The following is a 19452-nucleotide window of genomic DNA, read 5'->3' on the forward strand; positions in this document are numbered from 1 at the left end:
CCAAGTGAAGAGCTCAGAAATTTCACTTAGAATTGCTGAGAGAGAAATGTAACTTTTTTTGGTGGCAATTAGGAAAACTACTTGCCTTTGAAGCTTGTATTGTATATAAGAATGAAATTTGTGTTAAAATATTGAGGCTTAAGACCTGGTCTTGTGACTAAACTCTGACCAAGACAAACAATTTTTGTTTGGGAATTAGCGAGTGTTGCAATAAAATCTGTACATAGAAGTGCATACTTTTGCCTTAACTTTCAAAAAGGTTTAATATGTAGCACTTAAGCCTCACATTCAGATTGTAGTTTCATGGGTTCTGAGGTTGTCTTTCTGGTTTTTGGTTTTTTAAATGGAAGAAAAAGCTTTAAAGGAACCAGTTAGCCAAAGGCATGGTTCAGGTTTTTGAGTGCCTGCTCAAGGGGTGGAGGGTAGTGTGGTACTTCTCTAGTTCAGTTGGGAAATTGTTGCAAAGTACTCGGGTTTGCTTTCTTTTTGTAAGTCCTTACTCTTTTAAAACTTCCTCTTTTGTGGAAGAAGGGCAGTATGTTGCTTAGGGTTCTCAGCTGTAAGTCACTGGTTTTGGCCAGATTGTTAAAAGCTTGTGCTGTTGGAAATGGTAGAAAAGCTACACCATAGGGAGAGTTTCCGTCATGATATGGCTGTACTGCTGCTTTATGGCCTTTGGACAAGAACAGCTACTGTCTAGATCGAGCTATCAACTACCACACAGGATTCCTATGTATTATAGAATCAGTTTGCTGCATCTGTTTACTGGCAAGGATGCTTTATGAGGAAAAGACAGAATTTCTCTGACATATTCTATGATAATTCCAGTTTATGGCTTTGATCACTAAAATTCTTCTGTTTACTTGGAGTAGTAGAGCAGGAAATCTGCTAATATAACTACCTAAAAAATTGGCCATTGTGAGTAGTGTGCAACAATGGTCTTGCATTAGTGTGTGATGAGAAATCTGGCTCTTCTCTTAGTTTAGTTGACTCCATGTTAGGCAGAAACTGCTGGCCCACACGGAGGAAATGCTGTGCAGTGATTTAAGAGGCTAATTATATCATTTGAGAGTTTTTAGTTAAAGTCCTACAAATACAATAAGGAAAACTTAATGCAATATTAAGCTGATTTCTGTGCTGTTAATGCAAATTAGTACATGCTGTATGTAGCTACTTGAGTGCATGGGAAACAGAACATGAGACTGTTTTGCAAGAACTGTTCTAACTTTTTGTTTGACTGCTAAGTTAATGGGAGAATATATTTTCATATAGATGCTTTCTCTTGTATTCTTTATGTCCTAACTGAGTTTCTGGCTGCACCACCAACTGGCAAACATTTCATTTTCATTTCATTTCGAAGTCCTTTCATTCAAGCAATGCCAGCTAGCTTTGAATGGCTTTCAATTTAATTTTAAATTATTATGAGACACACTGTCACCTACTAAATCTTCACTGACATTTCCTTTGTAATAAGCCCTGGCCTTCAGAAATGCCCACCTGTGGAGCTTGGAATTTTTTCACGCCTAGCGATTCTTTATCATTGCAAGTTTTGCTAAAGCATCAGTCAAAAACATTGCTGATACAGCTTGGCTGTTCCTCCTCATCTGCTTCAGTGTAGAGTAAGGGCATGTTAGCTTGAACTGCTGCTGAAAGCAGTTTAAAAGCCACATGTGACTCCACAGTGAAAAAGTGAATTCACACAGCTGTCCATCCATCCAAGTGTGGTAGGTTGGAGTCTCTAGTAGAAGTTGTAGAAATTCTAGGACTGCTGGATGCTATCTGTGCAATAACAGTCCACTGATACAAGATTCTTAGTCTGTATCTTGCAACATTTAATGCCCAAACCTCTTGTCACTGAAGTAAAAACCGGTTTGACACAGTTTTCCTGTTAGTAGAAATAACAGTCTTAAGTTTGCAGGGAAAATATAGAAATGGGATTCATATGCACTATGAACATTTAGAACTTGGCAAATAAATAGTTGCATTTAACTCTGGTGTTGTTATCAGTCCTGTTGCTGCTGTTGTTAAGTTGAAATCTATACTTCACTGAGTGAGAAAAAGCCATTGCCTAAAAAAAAAAAAAAGGGGTAGTTTTCCCACAAAAAATAGAATTTTTGAGGTCATGTGGCTATAATGGACAAACAAGAACCAAATGGACTTTGATGCACAAACTGATCTAGCATTCTCTGAATCACAGAATTGTTCAGGTTGGAAAAGACTTATAAGATAATCGAGTTCTACCATTAACACAGCACTATAGTGGTCACTGTTAAACCATGTTCCCAGGTGACACTTCCACAATTTTACTGAACACGTGCAGGAATGGTGATTCCACCACTTCCATGGACAGCTTGTTCCAATGCCTGATCACCCTTTCAGTTAAGAATTTTTTCCTAATATCCAATCTAAATCTCCCCGGCCCTTGTTACCTGGGAGAAGAGCCTAACCTCCACCTGGCTTTCAGGTGGAACTTCTTGTCAGGTAGTTGTAGAGAGAATAAGATCTCCCCTAAGCCTCCTTTTCTCTGGGCTAAACAGCTGTCTCAGCTGCTTCTCACACGACTTGTGCTCCAGGCCCTTCACCAGCACCTCAATGTCTTTCTTGTAGTGAGGGGCCCAGAAGTGAACACAGGACTTAAAGTGTGTCCTCACCTGTAGCTGGTACAGGGGGACAATCACTGCCCTGGTCCTGCTGGCTACACTATTACTGAGCCAAGCCAGGATGCCATTCATCTTCTTGGCCACCTGGACACCCTGCTGGATCATGTTCAGCTACTGTAGACCTGCACCTCCAGGTCCTTTTCCATTGGGCAACTTTCCAGTTACTCTTCCCCAAGCCTGTAGCACTGGCTGGGGTTGTTGTGATCCAGGGGCATTGTGCACATCAATCCCTATGCATCCCATTGGGGTGTGACTGCTTTATCACAAATGCACCAAGAAAAAAAAAAAAACTGATTACAGTAGGAAAATATCTTTAATTGAAGTTACATGACCAATCACCATAGCAGCACCTGATCCCTCAAAAGTATCACTTGACATTAGGCATTTAAATGACTGTTTGGTTTGGACTTGGTCAAGTTTTGGTATATCTAAATGGTATTTAGCATACTTCCAATACATTGTGTTTATATATTTCACTGAAAATAGCAATATAACTGTAACTTTTTAAAGCAAACTCTGTCTTTGGATACCAGTTCTAACTGAAGGTATAGAGAATGCTTTTGAAGGTCCAGAAGTTGGGTTTTTGCAGTATATAAAGACTGACATTCTGTTCATCTTTCCTGCAGGTGGACCGTATAGTGGTTTAGGTGAAGTCATCCATCGAGAGAGCGTTCCAATGCACACATTTGCCAAGTATCTCTTCACCTCTCTCCTACCTCATGATGCTGAATTGGCATACAAAACTGCACTGAGAGCCATGCGGTATGTATTCACAGGTTGTCTAGAAAGAGCACCCAGTAGTGGATGGGAAAAGGGGAAAAAAGCTTGGTAATCAAGACCTAATCTATTTTTCTCGATTACACATTCTTCCCTTCAAGGAGAAATTATTTTGGTTCTGTCATCTATAAAAGTAATTGTTGTCTGTAGTAACTGCAGTATAATGATTTGTAAATGTTCTGTTAGTGTTTATTTACACCTGTAAACCAGGATTTCCTGTCACAAATCCTCCACTCTTGGAGCATGAGATTTTGTGTTATACAACCACTTTAGTGTATGTGTTTTCTCACCCCTGTGGTTTTATGTTTAAGATGGTATTGATATAAGGAAACAAGGAAAGAGGCATTTCACTGGAAGTCTCAGGATCATTTGTTGCTGAACCTGTTCAATAGGACTATTTGTTTCATTGGCCTTCTTTATAACTTAACTCTCAATGATAGATCTGAACCCATATGCTGTGGTCTAAGCCTGTGCATTTTTTTTTTGTGCTTCATAACGTCTTGCCCTCTTCTGGGTGAATGTTGGGATTTAAATGGAGTATATCCGATGACAACAAAATGTCTGATTTGCATTCCATTTGTCTTCAGTAATCAGGAAAAAGATGTTTCTCAGGGAGTGTTTAGTGGGTGCTGGCTCTATCTCAAGGCAGACCAGGTTGGTAATGGTGTCTAAGAAAAGCCTTCTGAATGAGATTTCAAGGACCTAAATTATCAACAATAAATCCTTTGTCCACACAGAATGCAAGGAAGAAACTGGCCTCATCTGAATTGTCTGGTTTCTGTGAAGAGCCTAGTAGTTGATGGTTGATAAAGAGTAGCCACAACTTAATACTAAGAGCAATCAAGTCCTAGAGTTTAAAAAAGAAAACATGTTAAGCTTTCCTGGTCATTATTACCAAGCATGATTGCACAGTGATTGAAGGACATACTATCCATATAAGTAGTATTTAGCTTCAACAAATAGTTTGTGCCTATATGATTTGGAGGTGTTTATTCCGGAACTACTTTCTCCAAATAGCTAAATAGGGAGAAAATAATTCTGTATTCAAAAGAATAAATGGGAGGCCGTGCATAAGAACAAAACATAGCTATTGTCAGGGCAAGCCAAAGGTCTGCTTAGCCTGTTTGGCATTTTCCTGGCTCCAAGAGATCCTAGTAATGGAAGTTATGTGAAAGAGTCTAAAAAATAGGAAGAGTGACCTCAAATACTTGCTGCTTATAATTAACATTTTAGGAAATACATTGAGAAGACAAAAGTACATTACTGATGAGCTATTGAGAATATTCAAATATATGATCAGAAAGCTGCCTGGACCGTCTAAGTATGCTTCTATTCTTTTATCTCAGGGTGAGTTCGTCAATAACTAGTTATATCACATCAGGAAGATAGTACCAAATGTGATAGCTGGGGGTTTTTTGGATCATTTTTTGGTTCGTTTGGGCTCTCCCCAGAAACCAGTCATAACTGAAAACTTCTTTTTTGAAAGTTTCCTTTCTCAACTTGAAAAACAAGCAGGACACTGAAAGATCCAACTGATGACATCTCCATTTAGTCCTGGGTAGCTCCAGCCCCCTTTTGCTGTAAACCTGACATCTTGGTCAAAGAAGTTACTCTTCAAATAGACCAGTATAAGAAAGAGTTGTCAGAGTCCATCTGGTAAAATCACGGGAGACATCAGTGCAGTCAGGGCTGTTCTCCATAGCCCTTGTGTCATAACTTTATAAAACAGATGAAATTTCAGCCTTAAACAGTAATCGGTCTTTTTGTAGCTTGATATGTGGCAGTCTTCAGAAATGTGGACTTCTATCTTGAACTGTGGTGATGGCAGATTTAGACTCTTCCTATTCTGTGTCTGCCTGCATTCCTCCACACTTCGCAAATTGTCCTGAGGAAGGTTGATTAGTCTTTCCATTCACACCAGTGTTAGTTCAGTGCATTAAAGACTCCCAATACAAACCAAATGAAAAAGTAACGTAATACTGCCTCAAGGGGGCAAGAATAAAACATGAAGATTGAATGTCTGTCTCATGGCTGAGTGGTTGAGTAGTCAGAAGATGAAAACTTGAGCATCTTTTCTTCCATGGCAGGGAGGAAATGGCTGTGGCAAGCACAGAAATCTCATGTGGAAATTAGTAAAGGTACTGCATAGAAATCTCTCCAGCTGTTCATGCTTTTAGAAGTGAAGCGTATTTCTTTTCTCACTTCAACTTTTATTAACGAGGTTAACTTCCCAAGACCCCAGTTAATTGGTTCTCCAGACATAAGCGTTTAATAGTGTCAGTCTGCACACAAGCCTGCATGGGTTAATGACCCATGATAGCATCTCTGGAGTGTTTAATCTCTCTGTTCAAAAACACCTGTTGCTGCTTAATTTTTTGAGTCCTGTTTCAGTGTGTGGAATGTTCAGTTTGAAATCAGTGGAAACTGATACCACAAAGCCTTTCATATGTGCACCTCAGGTCTGCAAGGACAGAGTTGTCCTACCTTGATGGTCACTTCTGTCTACAATTCTCTGCTTGCACCACTGAAACATGTGGAGCAAAACTTTGATGAATGTGGATCTGCAGTGACCTAGTTGACTGCTCACTTGGAATCTGAACTTGAATATTTGGCTTAGTTTGGCTGATCCCTTGTTAAGCATGAATTTCACCCCAGGCTTTGGGAGCCAGATCTTAATGATGATGTTTAATCACAAGGTAGCTTTACTAAAACCTCACTAAATAATTGATGTTCCAAGCGGGGAAAAAAAAGAAAAGGCAAGAATGCTGAATCTCTCTGTGCTTTTCTGATGTTCCCCAATCTTGCCATAACTGCATGAGAGCTACCAATTCACAACAACATTTCTTTTCACAGCAAAAGACCACAGAATCTGGCAGTGCAATTCAAAGTACCTAAAGATTTCCCCAAAACAGACTCTTTCTTTCCTGTTCTTTTTCTATTTACTGTTACACATAACCTAATAATCCCTTTTTTCATTAGGTAGTTGGGATTTTTACTGTTTATTGAAACTATCTTATAATTCATCTCTCCCTGCAACCTCACTCTATGCTTGGAAAAAATCAGCTGAAGAGTTTATATGTGTTTTATTCTTACACATGTAAAGAGGTGTCTCAGTGGTACTAGGGAATAGATTTTACTCAATACAAGAGTAAAAAAGGAAGGGTTTGGGGGATTTTTTGTATTAACATGCACATACACGTGTCTGAAAATGTTAATATAGCCTGCTGATAGTTATTTATGTGGTGTGTTGAATTTTTTTGGACCTGCTTGATGCCTTCCCATGTATTCAAAATTACCTTTCTCAGTGAATTCTTAAATGGACTATCGTATTCTTTTTCTAAATATACTATCATATGCTTCAGCACCTACAGAAAATTGATGAAACTTAAATCTATCTTGCTGTGAGAAAAAAAACCAAACATGTACCACAGTTGCTTACAGAACTTAGGTATTTATTTAACTCAAGAAATTTTAACTTTTGTTTAAACGAGGTTATTCCATGAGAAATATTCTATCACAGAAAAACACAATGCATTGGATTTTCAATATTCAGTAGTTGCAATTTGGTTGACAGAAGAGATCCAACCTTTTTTTACTCCCAGGTGACTTCCTGCTAGAAAATCACTTGCATATGCAAGCTGGTAGAAACAAACCTCCGGTAGTAACCCTCATCAAGAAGCTAAGCACTGGAAAGCTTTTCTTCTGGACATTGCCTTATTACTCTCATTTGATGTCTCATTAACCCTTTATGTCCTGAAACTACACTTAATTGTTTTGAAAAAAAGCGCCTCTTTTTGTTCACTCCTGCTTTTTGCATTGGCATTTATAGGGTATCTGGTGTACTTTCTGTATCTAGTGTATTGTAGATGCCATCAGTTCAGTCTCTGTGTGTGGAAGTATGCAGCAAGGCCGTGGAGACTAGCAGCAAGGAAAGAATGTAAATAAGAAGTGAACATCCAATCATATGTGAAGGCTGGTAATAATATATAGATAATAGAGCTAAGAATAGTTTTGGTATGTAAGATTCTACAGTCAGAGTGTGAGTGCAGCTGTGTGAGAACAAGATGTAATATACTGAATGAAGGAATAAAAAGCTGAATTTAGGCCATCATCATGAAGTGCCCAGTTTTAATTTTATGGTCGTCCTCAATATACAACAAACAACATTTGTGGGTTGTCACTTGGATTGTAGTAGTCAACAATAAATACGTTAATTTGAATTTTCTAAATATGAATGCTCTTTGTTGGAGAAAACTGTTGTAGATTGATGCATACTTGATTAAATTTTTGCTTCAGGATTAGTAAACAAAATCTGATAATAATTTTAAAGGAAACTTCCTCTGTCACTCCTATTTGGGACCCTAACTTTGGATTTTGGTACATTATAAAATGTTGGTAGGGTAAAGTTTAAGGACTTCAAAAAGTAGTCATAGTTGAAAAGTAGAATGTCCTTTTGGATGTAATTTCATGTCTGAATTAATTGCAAGGTGAAAATCTAAATGACTAGTTGAATATCTTTCTCCATTACTTTGAACATTTGTAAGTGAAGAAGGTGTGTTCCAAATATTCAAAAATATTTACAAGGTCTCAGTACAGCAAGAAGTGCTCAACTTTCCTTCCTTGGGGCTGTGGTTCAAGGATTGAAACACTGGTAGGAATTAAAACTTCACCTCTGTATACTGTGCAGAAAATCTCTGCTGCCTTGGCTAATGAGTTGCTTAATTGTCCTGTGAATTTCTGCCCTTTGATATAGTCAAGTCTGGCAAATGGAATATTAAGATTCCTCAAGAAAAGAAGTGGTTTTCCAGTATTGGGGGTTTTTTAATGTAACTAAAAAGGCACATTTCAGCAGGACCAGGGAAGTGTTTCTTCCACTGTAGTCAGTGCTAGTGAGACTACACCTTGCGTACTGAGAACTTGTCCAGTTCTGGGCCCCTCAGTTCAGGAAGGACGTTGAGGTGCTGGAGCAGGTCCAGAGAAGAACAACCAGGCTGGTGAAGAGACTCAAACACAAATCCTATGAGGACGGGCTGAGGGACCTGGGGTTGTTTAGCCTGGAGAAGACGAGACCTCATCACTCTCTACAACTCCCTGAAAGGAGATTGTAGCCAGGTCGGCATCCATCTCTTCTCCCAGGCAACCAACAGTAGGACAAGAGGGCATGATCTTAAGCTCTGCCAGGGGAAGTTTAGATGGGATATTAGGAAAAATTTTTTTACAGAGAGAGTAATCAGACATTGGAATGGGCTGCCCAGTGGGGTGGTGGATTCATCATGCCTGGAGGTTTTTAAGATGAGACTGGATGGGGCACTGAGTGCCATGGTCTAGTAATCACGGCAGTGTTGAATCAAGGGTTGGACTTGATGATCTTGGAGGTCTTTCCCAGCGTGGTTGATACTGTGATTCTGTTTCATAGACAAGGCCAAGTGTTCTTTCTGCTTTAATTTAGCTCATGAACAACCAAATGTAATAGTCGTTTAATGAAAGAGGATTTCTTTCATATTTCAGGTTGCTGGTACTGGAATCTACAGCTCCTTCAGGAGACATGTCCCGCCCTCACCACATTGCATCTGTTGTTCCAAACCGGTATCCTCGCTGGTTCACCCTAAGTCACATCGAATCCCAGCAGTGTGAACTGGCATCAACCATGCTGACAGCAGCCAAAGGTACATTGCTGTCAACTAGATGTATGCTTTTAATACTGCATGGAGTAAACAGATTATAAAACTAGTATTTAGGAATCCAAATTGCAGTCTGACGTGAACTTGAAATGGTTACAACAAGCTGAACTGGCTTAAACCTGTCACATAATTTTCTAGTATTTAAGCTAGCTAGGTGGTATCTAGATGACCTTGGTTTGAGCCTGATGAGACAACTTTTTGTTTTTTTGACACTTGGCATTGACTGTGAGACCTAGGAGTCAACAAGTCACTTCTAAAATTCACAAATCAAAATAACTTCTGACCCTAACACCATCAGATACTAGACGAGTTGTGTGCAACAAAAGGGGTGCATGTGTTTTATATGTATGTGATTTAAGTATGGAAGGTTTCTAAAAACAAGATGTGTGTAACTGAAACATCATACTATTGCAGAGCAATGGCAGGCTCAGTTATAATACATCTCCGGGGGTTTTGGGATCATGTTCTCTTTTGGTTATTCTGTTTACACCTTGCAGGTGATGTTCAGAGACTGGAAACAGTGTTAGAATCCATTCAGAAAAATATACACTCCTCATCACACATCTTCAAACTTGCCCAGGATGCATTTAAAATAGCAACACTCATGGACAGCTTGCCAGACATCACTCTTCTGAAAGTTTCTCTGGAACTGGGCCTTCAGGTATTTCCCTGGTTTGTTGTGTTAGTAGAATAATATAGTTGTTGTATTACAGCAGAAGAAAGGAATTGGAACCAATGTTGGTGGGTATAGCTTTTAAGCACAGGAAAGGATACTCTCTTTGGGTTCTGTCTAGAAGTGTTTTAAAATTCTGCTTCCTGATGCAAAGCTCCGTGTATTGGTAAACATAGACCAGGGGTCTGCACAGCCCCTCTTTGCACCATTTAGGTGGAAGAGAGAGCAGTCTTTGCCTACAAGACACTCTTCTGTTCAAGGGTGAGAGAAGACCAATGCAACGGTCTGGCTAGATAGCAAAAGTATTCTACTTTTCCAGGAATGCACTGTATTTTCTGTGTGGCCTTCAGGAGTTTCTTACTATTCCTTCTCTTCTTTCACCTAAATGAGGATTGGTACATGCTTGTTGAAAGTCAGGGTCAACCATAATGACCTGTTGCTAAGGCAGACTGTGCTGACAACAGCCCTCTCATTTCCATCACCAAAATCCTATACTCCACAAGCTGTGGTGTAGTCAGATGCATCTGACTCAGCTTGAGGTGTACAAGCACCTCAGATGAGTTTTCAGGCTCTTCGGAGAGACTTTCTAAGCTAAAAGGAGACAGCTAAGTAGTAATACTTCCTGACACTTTTGAATCTTGGAGTTTACATGGTTCATTTCAACAAAAATTAATACCTTCATCCTTCTTCAGGGAATTCTTAAAAAAACAAAAGCAAGGCTCAGAAAACCATTTATTACTTTGCTTCAGTAAATAAAGCTCCAAAGATTTCTGGGGCAAGGATACTTTTTATGCTGAAGTAAGGTATTATTTGTCTATTCTAGGCTGTTAGAAACCAAAGCCTTTAACAAAAAGCTGAGGTTCTGTATGCTTTTTTAGCCTTCCATACTTTCCAAGGTCACTGTGGAAACCTGCTTGTTTCTTGACATCCTGGAATGTTTCAACCTTAAATGTTTGTTTAAGTGAGAAAGGGAAAAACCCTTAGAGCTGACCTGTGTGTCACTTTAAGTGTTCACCAAGTATCATTCAGTGGAAAAAGCACACTTCGGATATCACGGTATTCATGGATATTCTTGTGTGGTTGACAGTGTCATCAGAATGTCTTCAGTGAGGTCTAGTGGAAGTAGTATCATAAACCCATACTTTCTCCTCAGTCCCAGGGTTTCAGTCAGATTGGTGTAGAACTCATCTGACACTTCTCTGTCCCAAACTTACCAAAGGTGTTTTAAGAATCTTAAAGATTTGCTTTCCAGAAGGAGGATGCATAACACTTTTCTGGTAGCAACTCCTGGCTGTGTATTTTTCTACAGTAATGCTTTTCCTGCCAAAAACTTAGTGTCAGTACTGCCTCTAGTGGCCTACCAATTATTCCCCTTTCTCTTCCCTTGACTTAGTTGTATTTAGATTGTATTTATTCACTGTCTGGTATCTGATAGTTAATACGACATTTATATGCCCTAGAAAACTCCTTCTGCTCTTATATGGTAAACTTAAACAGCAGTGCCCTCACAGGTATACAGTTCTACCTTAGCTACAGCAGTGATGGGGGATGATACCAGCACTTTCACAGCTCTGTCACTGGGATCTCTGAGAGAGCAAAGTCTCTTACGTTGTTCAAGATTTGAGAATGGACTCCTGGACTCCTGGGTTCTTTATCCTGTTTCCAACAGCAGCATGTATTATGTGACTCATCAGACGGAAGGCCTTTAAAATTGGCTGTGAAAAGAGTTCATCAACATGGCTAAATGGACATGGAGTATCTTATGTGTATTCTGTCCTTTGGTACCTTACTGGCGTAGACACTGTAAGATCTGTAGGTACAGGAGGGGCTTCTGCTCCTCTGATTTTCTGTTGTATTTACATCAGTGCAACTGTCACTGCACACATGCAAACACATAATGCTGACAGAACTGCTGGGCAAATCAGTGGGGGTTATTCACACATTGTACTGTCTACTCTTTTACATGGGTCTGAATCATGGGTCATTTACCACCACCACTTGCGTCTCTTAGAACGCTTCCATCAGCGCTGCCTCCGTACAATCCTAAACATCCACTGGACGGATTATGTGACCAACACGTCTGTCCTTGAACAGGCAGCAGTCACGAGCATTGAGGCCATGCTGCTGAGAACACAGCTGCGCTGGGCAGGGCACGTCTCCAGGATGCAGGACTACCGCCTCCCTAAGATCGTGCTCTATGGGGAACTTGCCACTGGCTGCTGCAAGAGAGGAGCCCCGAAGAGGAGATACAAGGACTACCTGAAACAATCCCTCAGCCTTGGCCATATTGATCATCACCATTGGTCTACCCTGGCCTCCAATCAGGAGGCCTGGAGACACACCATCTATAACGCTGCTGCTGCTTTTGAGAACACACGCAGGATCACTCTCGAGGAGAAAAGACAACGCAGAAAGAATCGCGTCTCGTCGATATCACCTGGGGAGTCTTTCTGCTGTGCCTTCTGCAACCGGACTTGTCTATCTCGCATTGACCTTTTTAGCCATCAGCGTGCTTGTAGCAAGCGTGGGTAGAGCCCTTCTCAAATCTTCGTTCACGAAGCCTAGCCATGGTGATTCACACTGATTTGGCAAGTGATGTCCTTTCCTCCCAGACCTGTGAATGAATGAATGAGTGAATGAATGAGTGAATGAATGAATGAATGCATAAACTTACTTCCAGTATGCATGATGAACAGGTTTTGCATTGGTGTAGGAGTTAATGATTGCTTGACCATTTCTTGCATCTCTTACGGGTGGTGAGATCTTCTGGTCCTTTATAAGAAATTCATATAAAAGTTCATCAAGACAAAGTCAAGGTTACTGCATGTCAAAGAGAGCTTGGTTTTCAGATAAGGTCATGTAATTCCCAGGGACCACTCATCATTTTCAGACTTCTTGACTTGTTGAGAAGGTGTCTTAATTGATAAGCATACATCTTGGATAGATCTTGGGCAGATGTGGAGTTCTCTTTTAGGAAAAGGTAGCTCAAAAAATGAGCAGTTCTTTGGTTGCATTTGTTACAGTATATATCAAGAAACTTTTTGTTCACAAAGAAACTATTCCATGTCAAACAACTAGATATGGTACTGTTTTTAATCTCGAGTTAGGACTGTCTACACTGGATCTGTTATTATACCCACTGCATGTGCTGAAGGCTCTTGTGACTGCTGATACTTTTACAGAGAAAGAAGTCATCACAGAAAACTTTCAGAGGAGTAATCATTCACACTAGGTTTTTTACCTGCTTACTTCCCTCACCAGTGGCTGAAATCAGTCTATAACCCTGTAATTTCTCTTGGATTCAGCTTGGGGGAAGCTGAAAATTCGTCATGGTTTTTGGAAGAGTGTTAGCCTTCAATTTATGTGACCTACAGTGCAGGAGGTCACAGTTGCCTTCCCTTTGATGGACAATGGGACAGTTATGTTCACTCCGAAGTCTGTGCCTGCCTGGTTTTTCTCCAGGAAGATTTCAAGCAAAGGCTGGTTCTATGATTTATCTTAGACTTAATTGACTTATCTTAAAATTTTAATATTTTAAAATGTGTTCAATTGCTCCTTATAGATCAGTGTGCTTTCTTTCAAAATGCTGTTCTCCAATCTAGCACTTAGGCTCCTTATCAATCTCTGCATCATCAAATTATCCATCTACAGCATAGGACTAAAAGAGGTGGCAGGTGTAACAAATATGGCAGAGCTACGTGCCACTTTGAAGTGGCACTGAAGTAGGACTGGGAGAGGATATGGGTTGAGAACCCTCTTACAAATGCTGATGACTGCAAGCTGTTTTGTAAGTGCATTTGTTAATTTTAATATGTAAAGATGATTATTGAGAGTTCTATGGTTGACCTATTATGTGCTTTATTTAATTGCTACAAACAGTAATATCATGGTACAATTACTGATATACTGATGCACTGATATACTGTGCATAGAGGGAGGAGAGATTATATAATTTGAGTAACTGGTAATTGATTTTTTTGTTGTTTGGGAGGAGGCTTTTTTGTGGGGTGGGTTTTTTACTTCTCCACAAATAAAATGGTCTCTCTCTTCTATCCTTAAAGGATCTGCAGTTGGAATTACTTTCTGCATGCTATTCTAATTTTTTCAAATTTTTTGACATATCAACTGAAAACAAGGTAACAGAGAGGGGAGGGCAAGAAACTGCCATTTTGAACTCCAGTGTACTCAAGTAACCCTAATTTAAGGCCTAAAGAGCCTCGGTTTGCAATAGGATTAATTTGTATTTTGTTTGTGGTGTTTTAACAGGTGATGCGGATGACGCTGTCCACGCTGAATTGGCGACGGCGGGAAATGGTGAGGTGGTTGGTAACATGTGCAACTGAAGTAGGTATGTTCTGAAATGTTTCTCGTATCAGCTACTCTTAGAGGGGCTTGATCTTTCTTGTCAAAACCCAGGTTCTGTAAATGCCTCTCACTTCCTGTTCATCTGTAAAATTCCATTGGTGAGAATGCATTATGGCAAGGATTAGTGGGTATTTTTAGGCACAGAGGAAGTGAGGGAATAGTTGAGTAGTGCAGCAGTGTGACTTCTTTATCCCATTAAGTGGGGTGTGCATAACCTATAGGAAGTACCATATACAAATACTCAATACCCAAATATCCAATACAGCAGTGGGAGAATGGTATTCTCAGCAGCATGTTCTGATATTTCTAGGCTTTGCCATAGATTTCTTATGTGTCTTCATGAGGCATCCCTTAGCTTCTGTATTATGGTTTACCATCTGCAAGATGAGGATACAGAATCTGAAAATGAAGATGAGTGCATTAAAAACTGTGAAGCTGTTAAAAAAAATTTCAAAAATCAGCAGCTGTGGTAATGAAAACAATATAAGAACTTACGATAAGGGAGCAAGGGAGCAAGTTTTATTGTCAGTAAAGGTATTTCTGGAAAGCATGCTTTTCTATCGTATTTATTCCGTCTTCATATATCTGAGTTGGATTGTATTGCACAGATGCGTCTTGAATTTCAGAACTTTAGAGAATTGCTGCTGCTTGTTCTCTGGATTAGTTTATCCTTTGCTTTATGTTTAACTGGGAAATTATTGTTGTCAGTAGCTAGCATGGGGGAATAGAGCTTACCTTTCATCCAGAAAGTGGTTTATGTCTGCAAATTTTCGTACAATGCTCTTGTTTTATTGCTGTTATATCTTTGCTAAGATGATTTTTGGTGAGGCTGTCTTACAGATATTAGTGTCTGAGTATTATGTTGTGCAGTTGCATATCAGCAAATAAAATACTGGGTTTAATATTGCTCTAAATTGGTTTACATATCCTAATACAAGTGTCCCATAAAAAACCTATAATATCATGCAAGGTGCTCTTGAGGCTTAATGAAGTTGGTAAAGCTAGGAATCTATTTAAATGAGATATACCTCATTTAAAAGGTCTTCTCTGGCTATGCTGACTTGTTGCAGATGAGTGGAGGGTTGCACAGGAAGCACCAAAGTCTTAGAGAGAAAAGTAAGACCTCTGTGTGTGGTTTAGGTGGGTCACAGATATATCTAAACTCCCTCTAGCAATAATAAGACACTCTAGTTGGCTATAAGGTTCAATTTATGGAACCCATCAGTCACTGTTTTCTCCCCTTGCTAAACACACACATGCTGGGAAGTAGAGTGGTATGAAGGAAAACACCTATTTCAGTTAATATCCAGTAGTTCATATTGCTCAGAGTATTTCCCTAATAAGGATCTTGATGCTTAAGTGCTTATGAATTTGATTGATTTAAGGTGTGTTTAGTAAGTTCTGCTAGGTTATGCCGTGGTGTTGTACTAAGCCATTTTGCATAGTTTTCATATTCTTTTGTGGACATGCTATGACTTGAGATGTACAGTGAGAAAAGAAGTTGAAATTGCTCTGTTGTGCAGTGTGAGGGCTGCTTTTGAATGATGTAATGAGACCAAATGAAACATTTTATCCAAATATTAAATAATAAGCAAAACAGCTCAGGTATCACACAGGAATTAAACCTTATCTTGCAGGCTATTTTCATTATTCTCTGAGTTTTGGTGATTGTTACCGTTTGCAATGATTGCAGAGTTTGCACAGCAGGCTTTGTTTTAATGTCCTCTTCCACCACACTCTCTGGTTGAGCCCTTCTTACGGGGCCTTACTGGTAATCTCTTAGACTTTGCAACAAATGTAATCTCTTGCTGTACACCTGTGTCTGCTAGGTCTTACCAGTTATGGCTGATTCCTTCTTTCCCTCCCCAGGTGTTTATGCACTGGATAGTATCATGCAAAACTGGTTTACACTTTTCACTCCAACAGAAGCCACTAGTATTGTTGCTACAACAGTGATGTCCAACAGCACCATTGTCCGTCTGCATCTGGACTGCCATCAGCAGGAGAAGCTGGCCGGCAGTGCTAGGACGCTTGCTCTACAGTGTGCCATGAAGGATCCTCAAAACTGTGCCCTCTCTGCACTGACCCTATGTGAAAAGGATCACATAGCCTTTGAGACTGCTTACCAAATCGTTCTAGATGCTGCTACAACCAGCATGAGCTACTCACAGCTTTTTACTATAGCACGGTACATGGAGCACCGTGGTTACCCCATGAGGGCCTACAAGCTGGCCACTTTGGCCATGACACATCTCAACCTGAGTTACAATCAGGACACACACCCTGCCATTAATGACGTTCTGTGGGCATGTGCGCTCAGCCACTCCCTTGGGAAAAATGAGCTAGCAGCTATAATACCTCTGGTGGTCAAAAGTGTCAAGTGTGCAACAGTACTGTCAGACATTTTGCGTCGGTGTACTATGACCACTCCTGGCATGGTGGGACTTCATGGGAGGAGGAACTCTGGTAAGCTAATGTCACTGGACAAAGCCCCTTTACGGCAACTCTTGGATGCCACAATTGGAGCCTACATTAATACAACTCATTCACGTCTCACTCACATCAGCCCACGACACTATAGTGAGTTTATAGAGTTCCTCAGCAAGGCACGAGAGACCTTCTTAATGGCTCATGATGGTCACATCCAGTTTACACAGTTTATTGACAACCTAAAACAAATCTACAAAGGCAAAAAGAAACTGATGATGCTGGTTCGTGAGCGATTTGGTTGACAAAAATGTGTGAATGAGGGGGTTGGGGGTGGGAGTGGTGGTTTGTTTTTACTTGAGCCTGCTTTTGTATCCTTTTTAACTTAAAGAAACAGAGCCACACTGGTATTATATGTGTATAGTTATATTGAGTTTGCAAACTAAACTGTCATGTTGTGAAAGTTTGTGTGTTTAATTATTTTTCTTTTTTTCTGTTTTGTATGAGAGAGGTTAAAAAAGGTTTGGTTTACACTGAGTATATGTTGTCAAGTGGCAAAAGCCCACATTGCTCTCCTGTTCTTTCTGTATACGTTCACAGCCTCAAAAACAAGCATATATTGCAATGGCTTTAGAAACCAAACAAAACACCTCCATCCTGTGATAAGTACCTCGAATGGATTCAGCTTTACTCCTTTGTAACTCATCCTTACATTTCAGCATATTTAACAAACCAACAAATGAAATACTAATAGTTAAAAGGCTGACCACGTGGCTTTGCAGTGCTGTTCATCCAGACGCATGGCACACAAGCTTGTGCATGTGGAAACTTAGCAACTGTCAACATACATTCTCAGGGATTTATCAAAAAAATTAAAAAAAGAATGAGAGCATTTATTGTACTGTATATATATTATAGTATATGTCTGAATATTGAAAAATATAACATTAACTAATTTATAAAAAAAATTCTATGTAATGCAAAATACTTGAAGCTGCAGTAGCTTGGTTTTAAACAAAAAAAAAACCTATCAGAAGGACTAAAGTGCGCCTTGCTTCAGAGTTGGCTCAGGTGGTGAACTATATGCTGGGCATCTATGCAGAGCCACCTTTTGGATTGCATGGTTGGACTGATACCTATTGGGGAAAATTTTATATATATATATTTATACAACCTGTGTATACATATATATGTATACACATATACACACATGCTTGTAACAGGCACTATAGTATAGAGGGACAACAAAAAATATACAGCCAGAGCAGCAAGCCTTAGCATTAAGAACACAGTATGCCAGAACTGGGGTTTGTGCCTCCTAGCCTATGAAACTTAAAGAATATCCTTTTTGACACAAGACACAAAACATTTTCCAAAATAATTGACATGATACATTACGCCTTTGCAGTGAGCTAATAATAAGCTAACCTTTGTGCACAAATAACATATATATTATATATATATATATATATATTCTGCATAGGTATTTTGACTTTGTGCAGGACAGAAAGTTGTGTAGGTATGACTGTTCTACTTTTCAGTTTGTTTTTTTAATATATTTTATTTTCTCTAGAATTACTCAAACAAAAGCAGCCTTCTATCTTGCCTTGTCTTAATGCTTTAAAATAACCAAACTGGAGATCTAACTACCAAACTGTTCATTATATTATTAAGTACCAACTTTGGTTACAGTATAGTGTCTTTACTTTAGCTGATGGTTCTGTATCCTTGTGCTTTTTAAAGCAGTTTTTGTTTCAGTGCAAAAGTTGTCCAGTGTCTCTTATTCCCTTCATTAGAGAACATGCTAGAGGTATGTTTGTAGGTATTTTTGTTTAAAAAAACTACTTCATGCTCTCCATTTTATTTATTATAATAGGTAAAAAGGTTGTACTTCATCACCCATGTAAACATTCTCATGAAGTTGAAAGTAATTAAGATTTGATACACTGATATCAATTTATTTATGTAACTAAATCACTGTTTTATAAACTTGTTAATGATCAATGATTTTTTTGTTTTGATTAAAATTAGTTTTTTGAAAGTTGATTCTGCCTCCTTTAATGCTGTCTGTTAATGGAGCTGTATTCTGTTACAGATAGTTCATAGATCTTGAATGCCCAGGTTGCAACTTTGGTGCATTATGGTGGTAAGCAATATGATCATCAGGCCCAGGAAATACATTTTGTGTTTCTCAAATATTTGCAGAGGATTTGGAATGTTAACAGCTGCTGGTGGTAGAAGACCTGGTACTTCACAGGAGGGGCTAAATGCTGCCTGAGTCTGCAAATGTGTGTTCTATACAACAAACAGTAAGCCTTGACGTATTGCCCTGGGAGGATTTGTTGAGTGGGTGGGGGTGTGTTCCCACTAGTGAGTTATTTGGGTGACCGTAAGAGTTGAGATGCACTGCAGATATATTCAAGGACAGTTCTTTCTGTTTGTGGATTGGCTTTTCTGAAGTATTTTTGTGTATTTTGAGTCATGCAGCTCATCCCACATAGCATGAAGTTCTTGCTCACCAGCTGATATCTGATGTTTTTGCTTTTTTTGAGCCTTACTCTATCAGAATTGTGTGAATTTTCCAGCCCTCAGAGAATAATGGAATATGACATGGTTGAAAACCAAAGAGGAGCTTTCTGCTTTCCCACCATTTTTGTCGTTTTAGGAAAGTTACCTGATATTTGACTACATAACCTAAACATCTTCAAATCCTTTTTTTTTTTTTTTAATATCTTCAGCTGAAAAGATAATTAATATCTTCTTTCAGAACTGTTGGAAGTTTATTTGGCTTGTTTTCGTGACTGAGTAAAGTCTGTGCCTGCACTGGTGCAGCATAGTGCCGTTCATGCCATGTTAAAAGCCCTCGAGG

At 39.4% G+C, this 19452-nt stretch overlaps 1 protein-coding gene across 2 annotated transcripts in view; it reads left to right on the forward strand.

Annotated features, from left to right (window-relative positions):
• Window positions 1-18629, forward strand: part of ZSWIM6 (zinc finger SWIM-type containing 6) — a 112769-nt gene extending 94140 nt beyond the window's left edge. For both annotated transcript variants that reach the window (XM_050330047.1, XM_050330048.1), the window contains 5 exons: window positions 3287-3422; window positions 8946-9103; window positions 9616-9779; window positions 14058-14139; window positions 16026-18629. In XM_050330047.1, coding sequence (XP_050186004.1) covers window positions 3287-3422; window positions 8946-9103; window positions 9616-9779; window positions 14058-14139; window positions 16026-16888 — 1403 coding nt within the window. In that variant the 3' untranslated portion in view covers window positions 16889-18629. The remainder of the gene's footprint in view (window positions 1-3286; window positions 3423-8945; window positions 9104-9615; window positions 9780-14057; window positions 14140-16025) is intronic.
• The last annotated feature ends 823 nt before the right edge of the window (window positions 18630-19452 follow it).

The sequence above is a fragment of the Myiozetetes cayanensis genome, unplaced genomic scaffold (assembly GCF_022539395.1).
Source record: "Myiozetetes cayanensis isolate MyiCay16 unplaced genomic scaffold, myiCay2020 scf4, whole genome shotgun sequence".
NCBI classification, from domain to species: domain Eukaryota; kingdom Metazoa; phylum Chordata; class Aves; order Passeriformes; family Tyrannidae; genus Myiozetetes; species Myiozetetes cayanensis.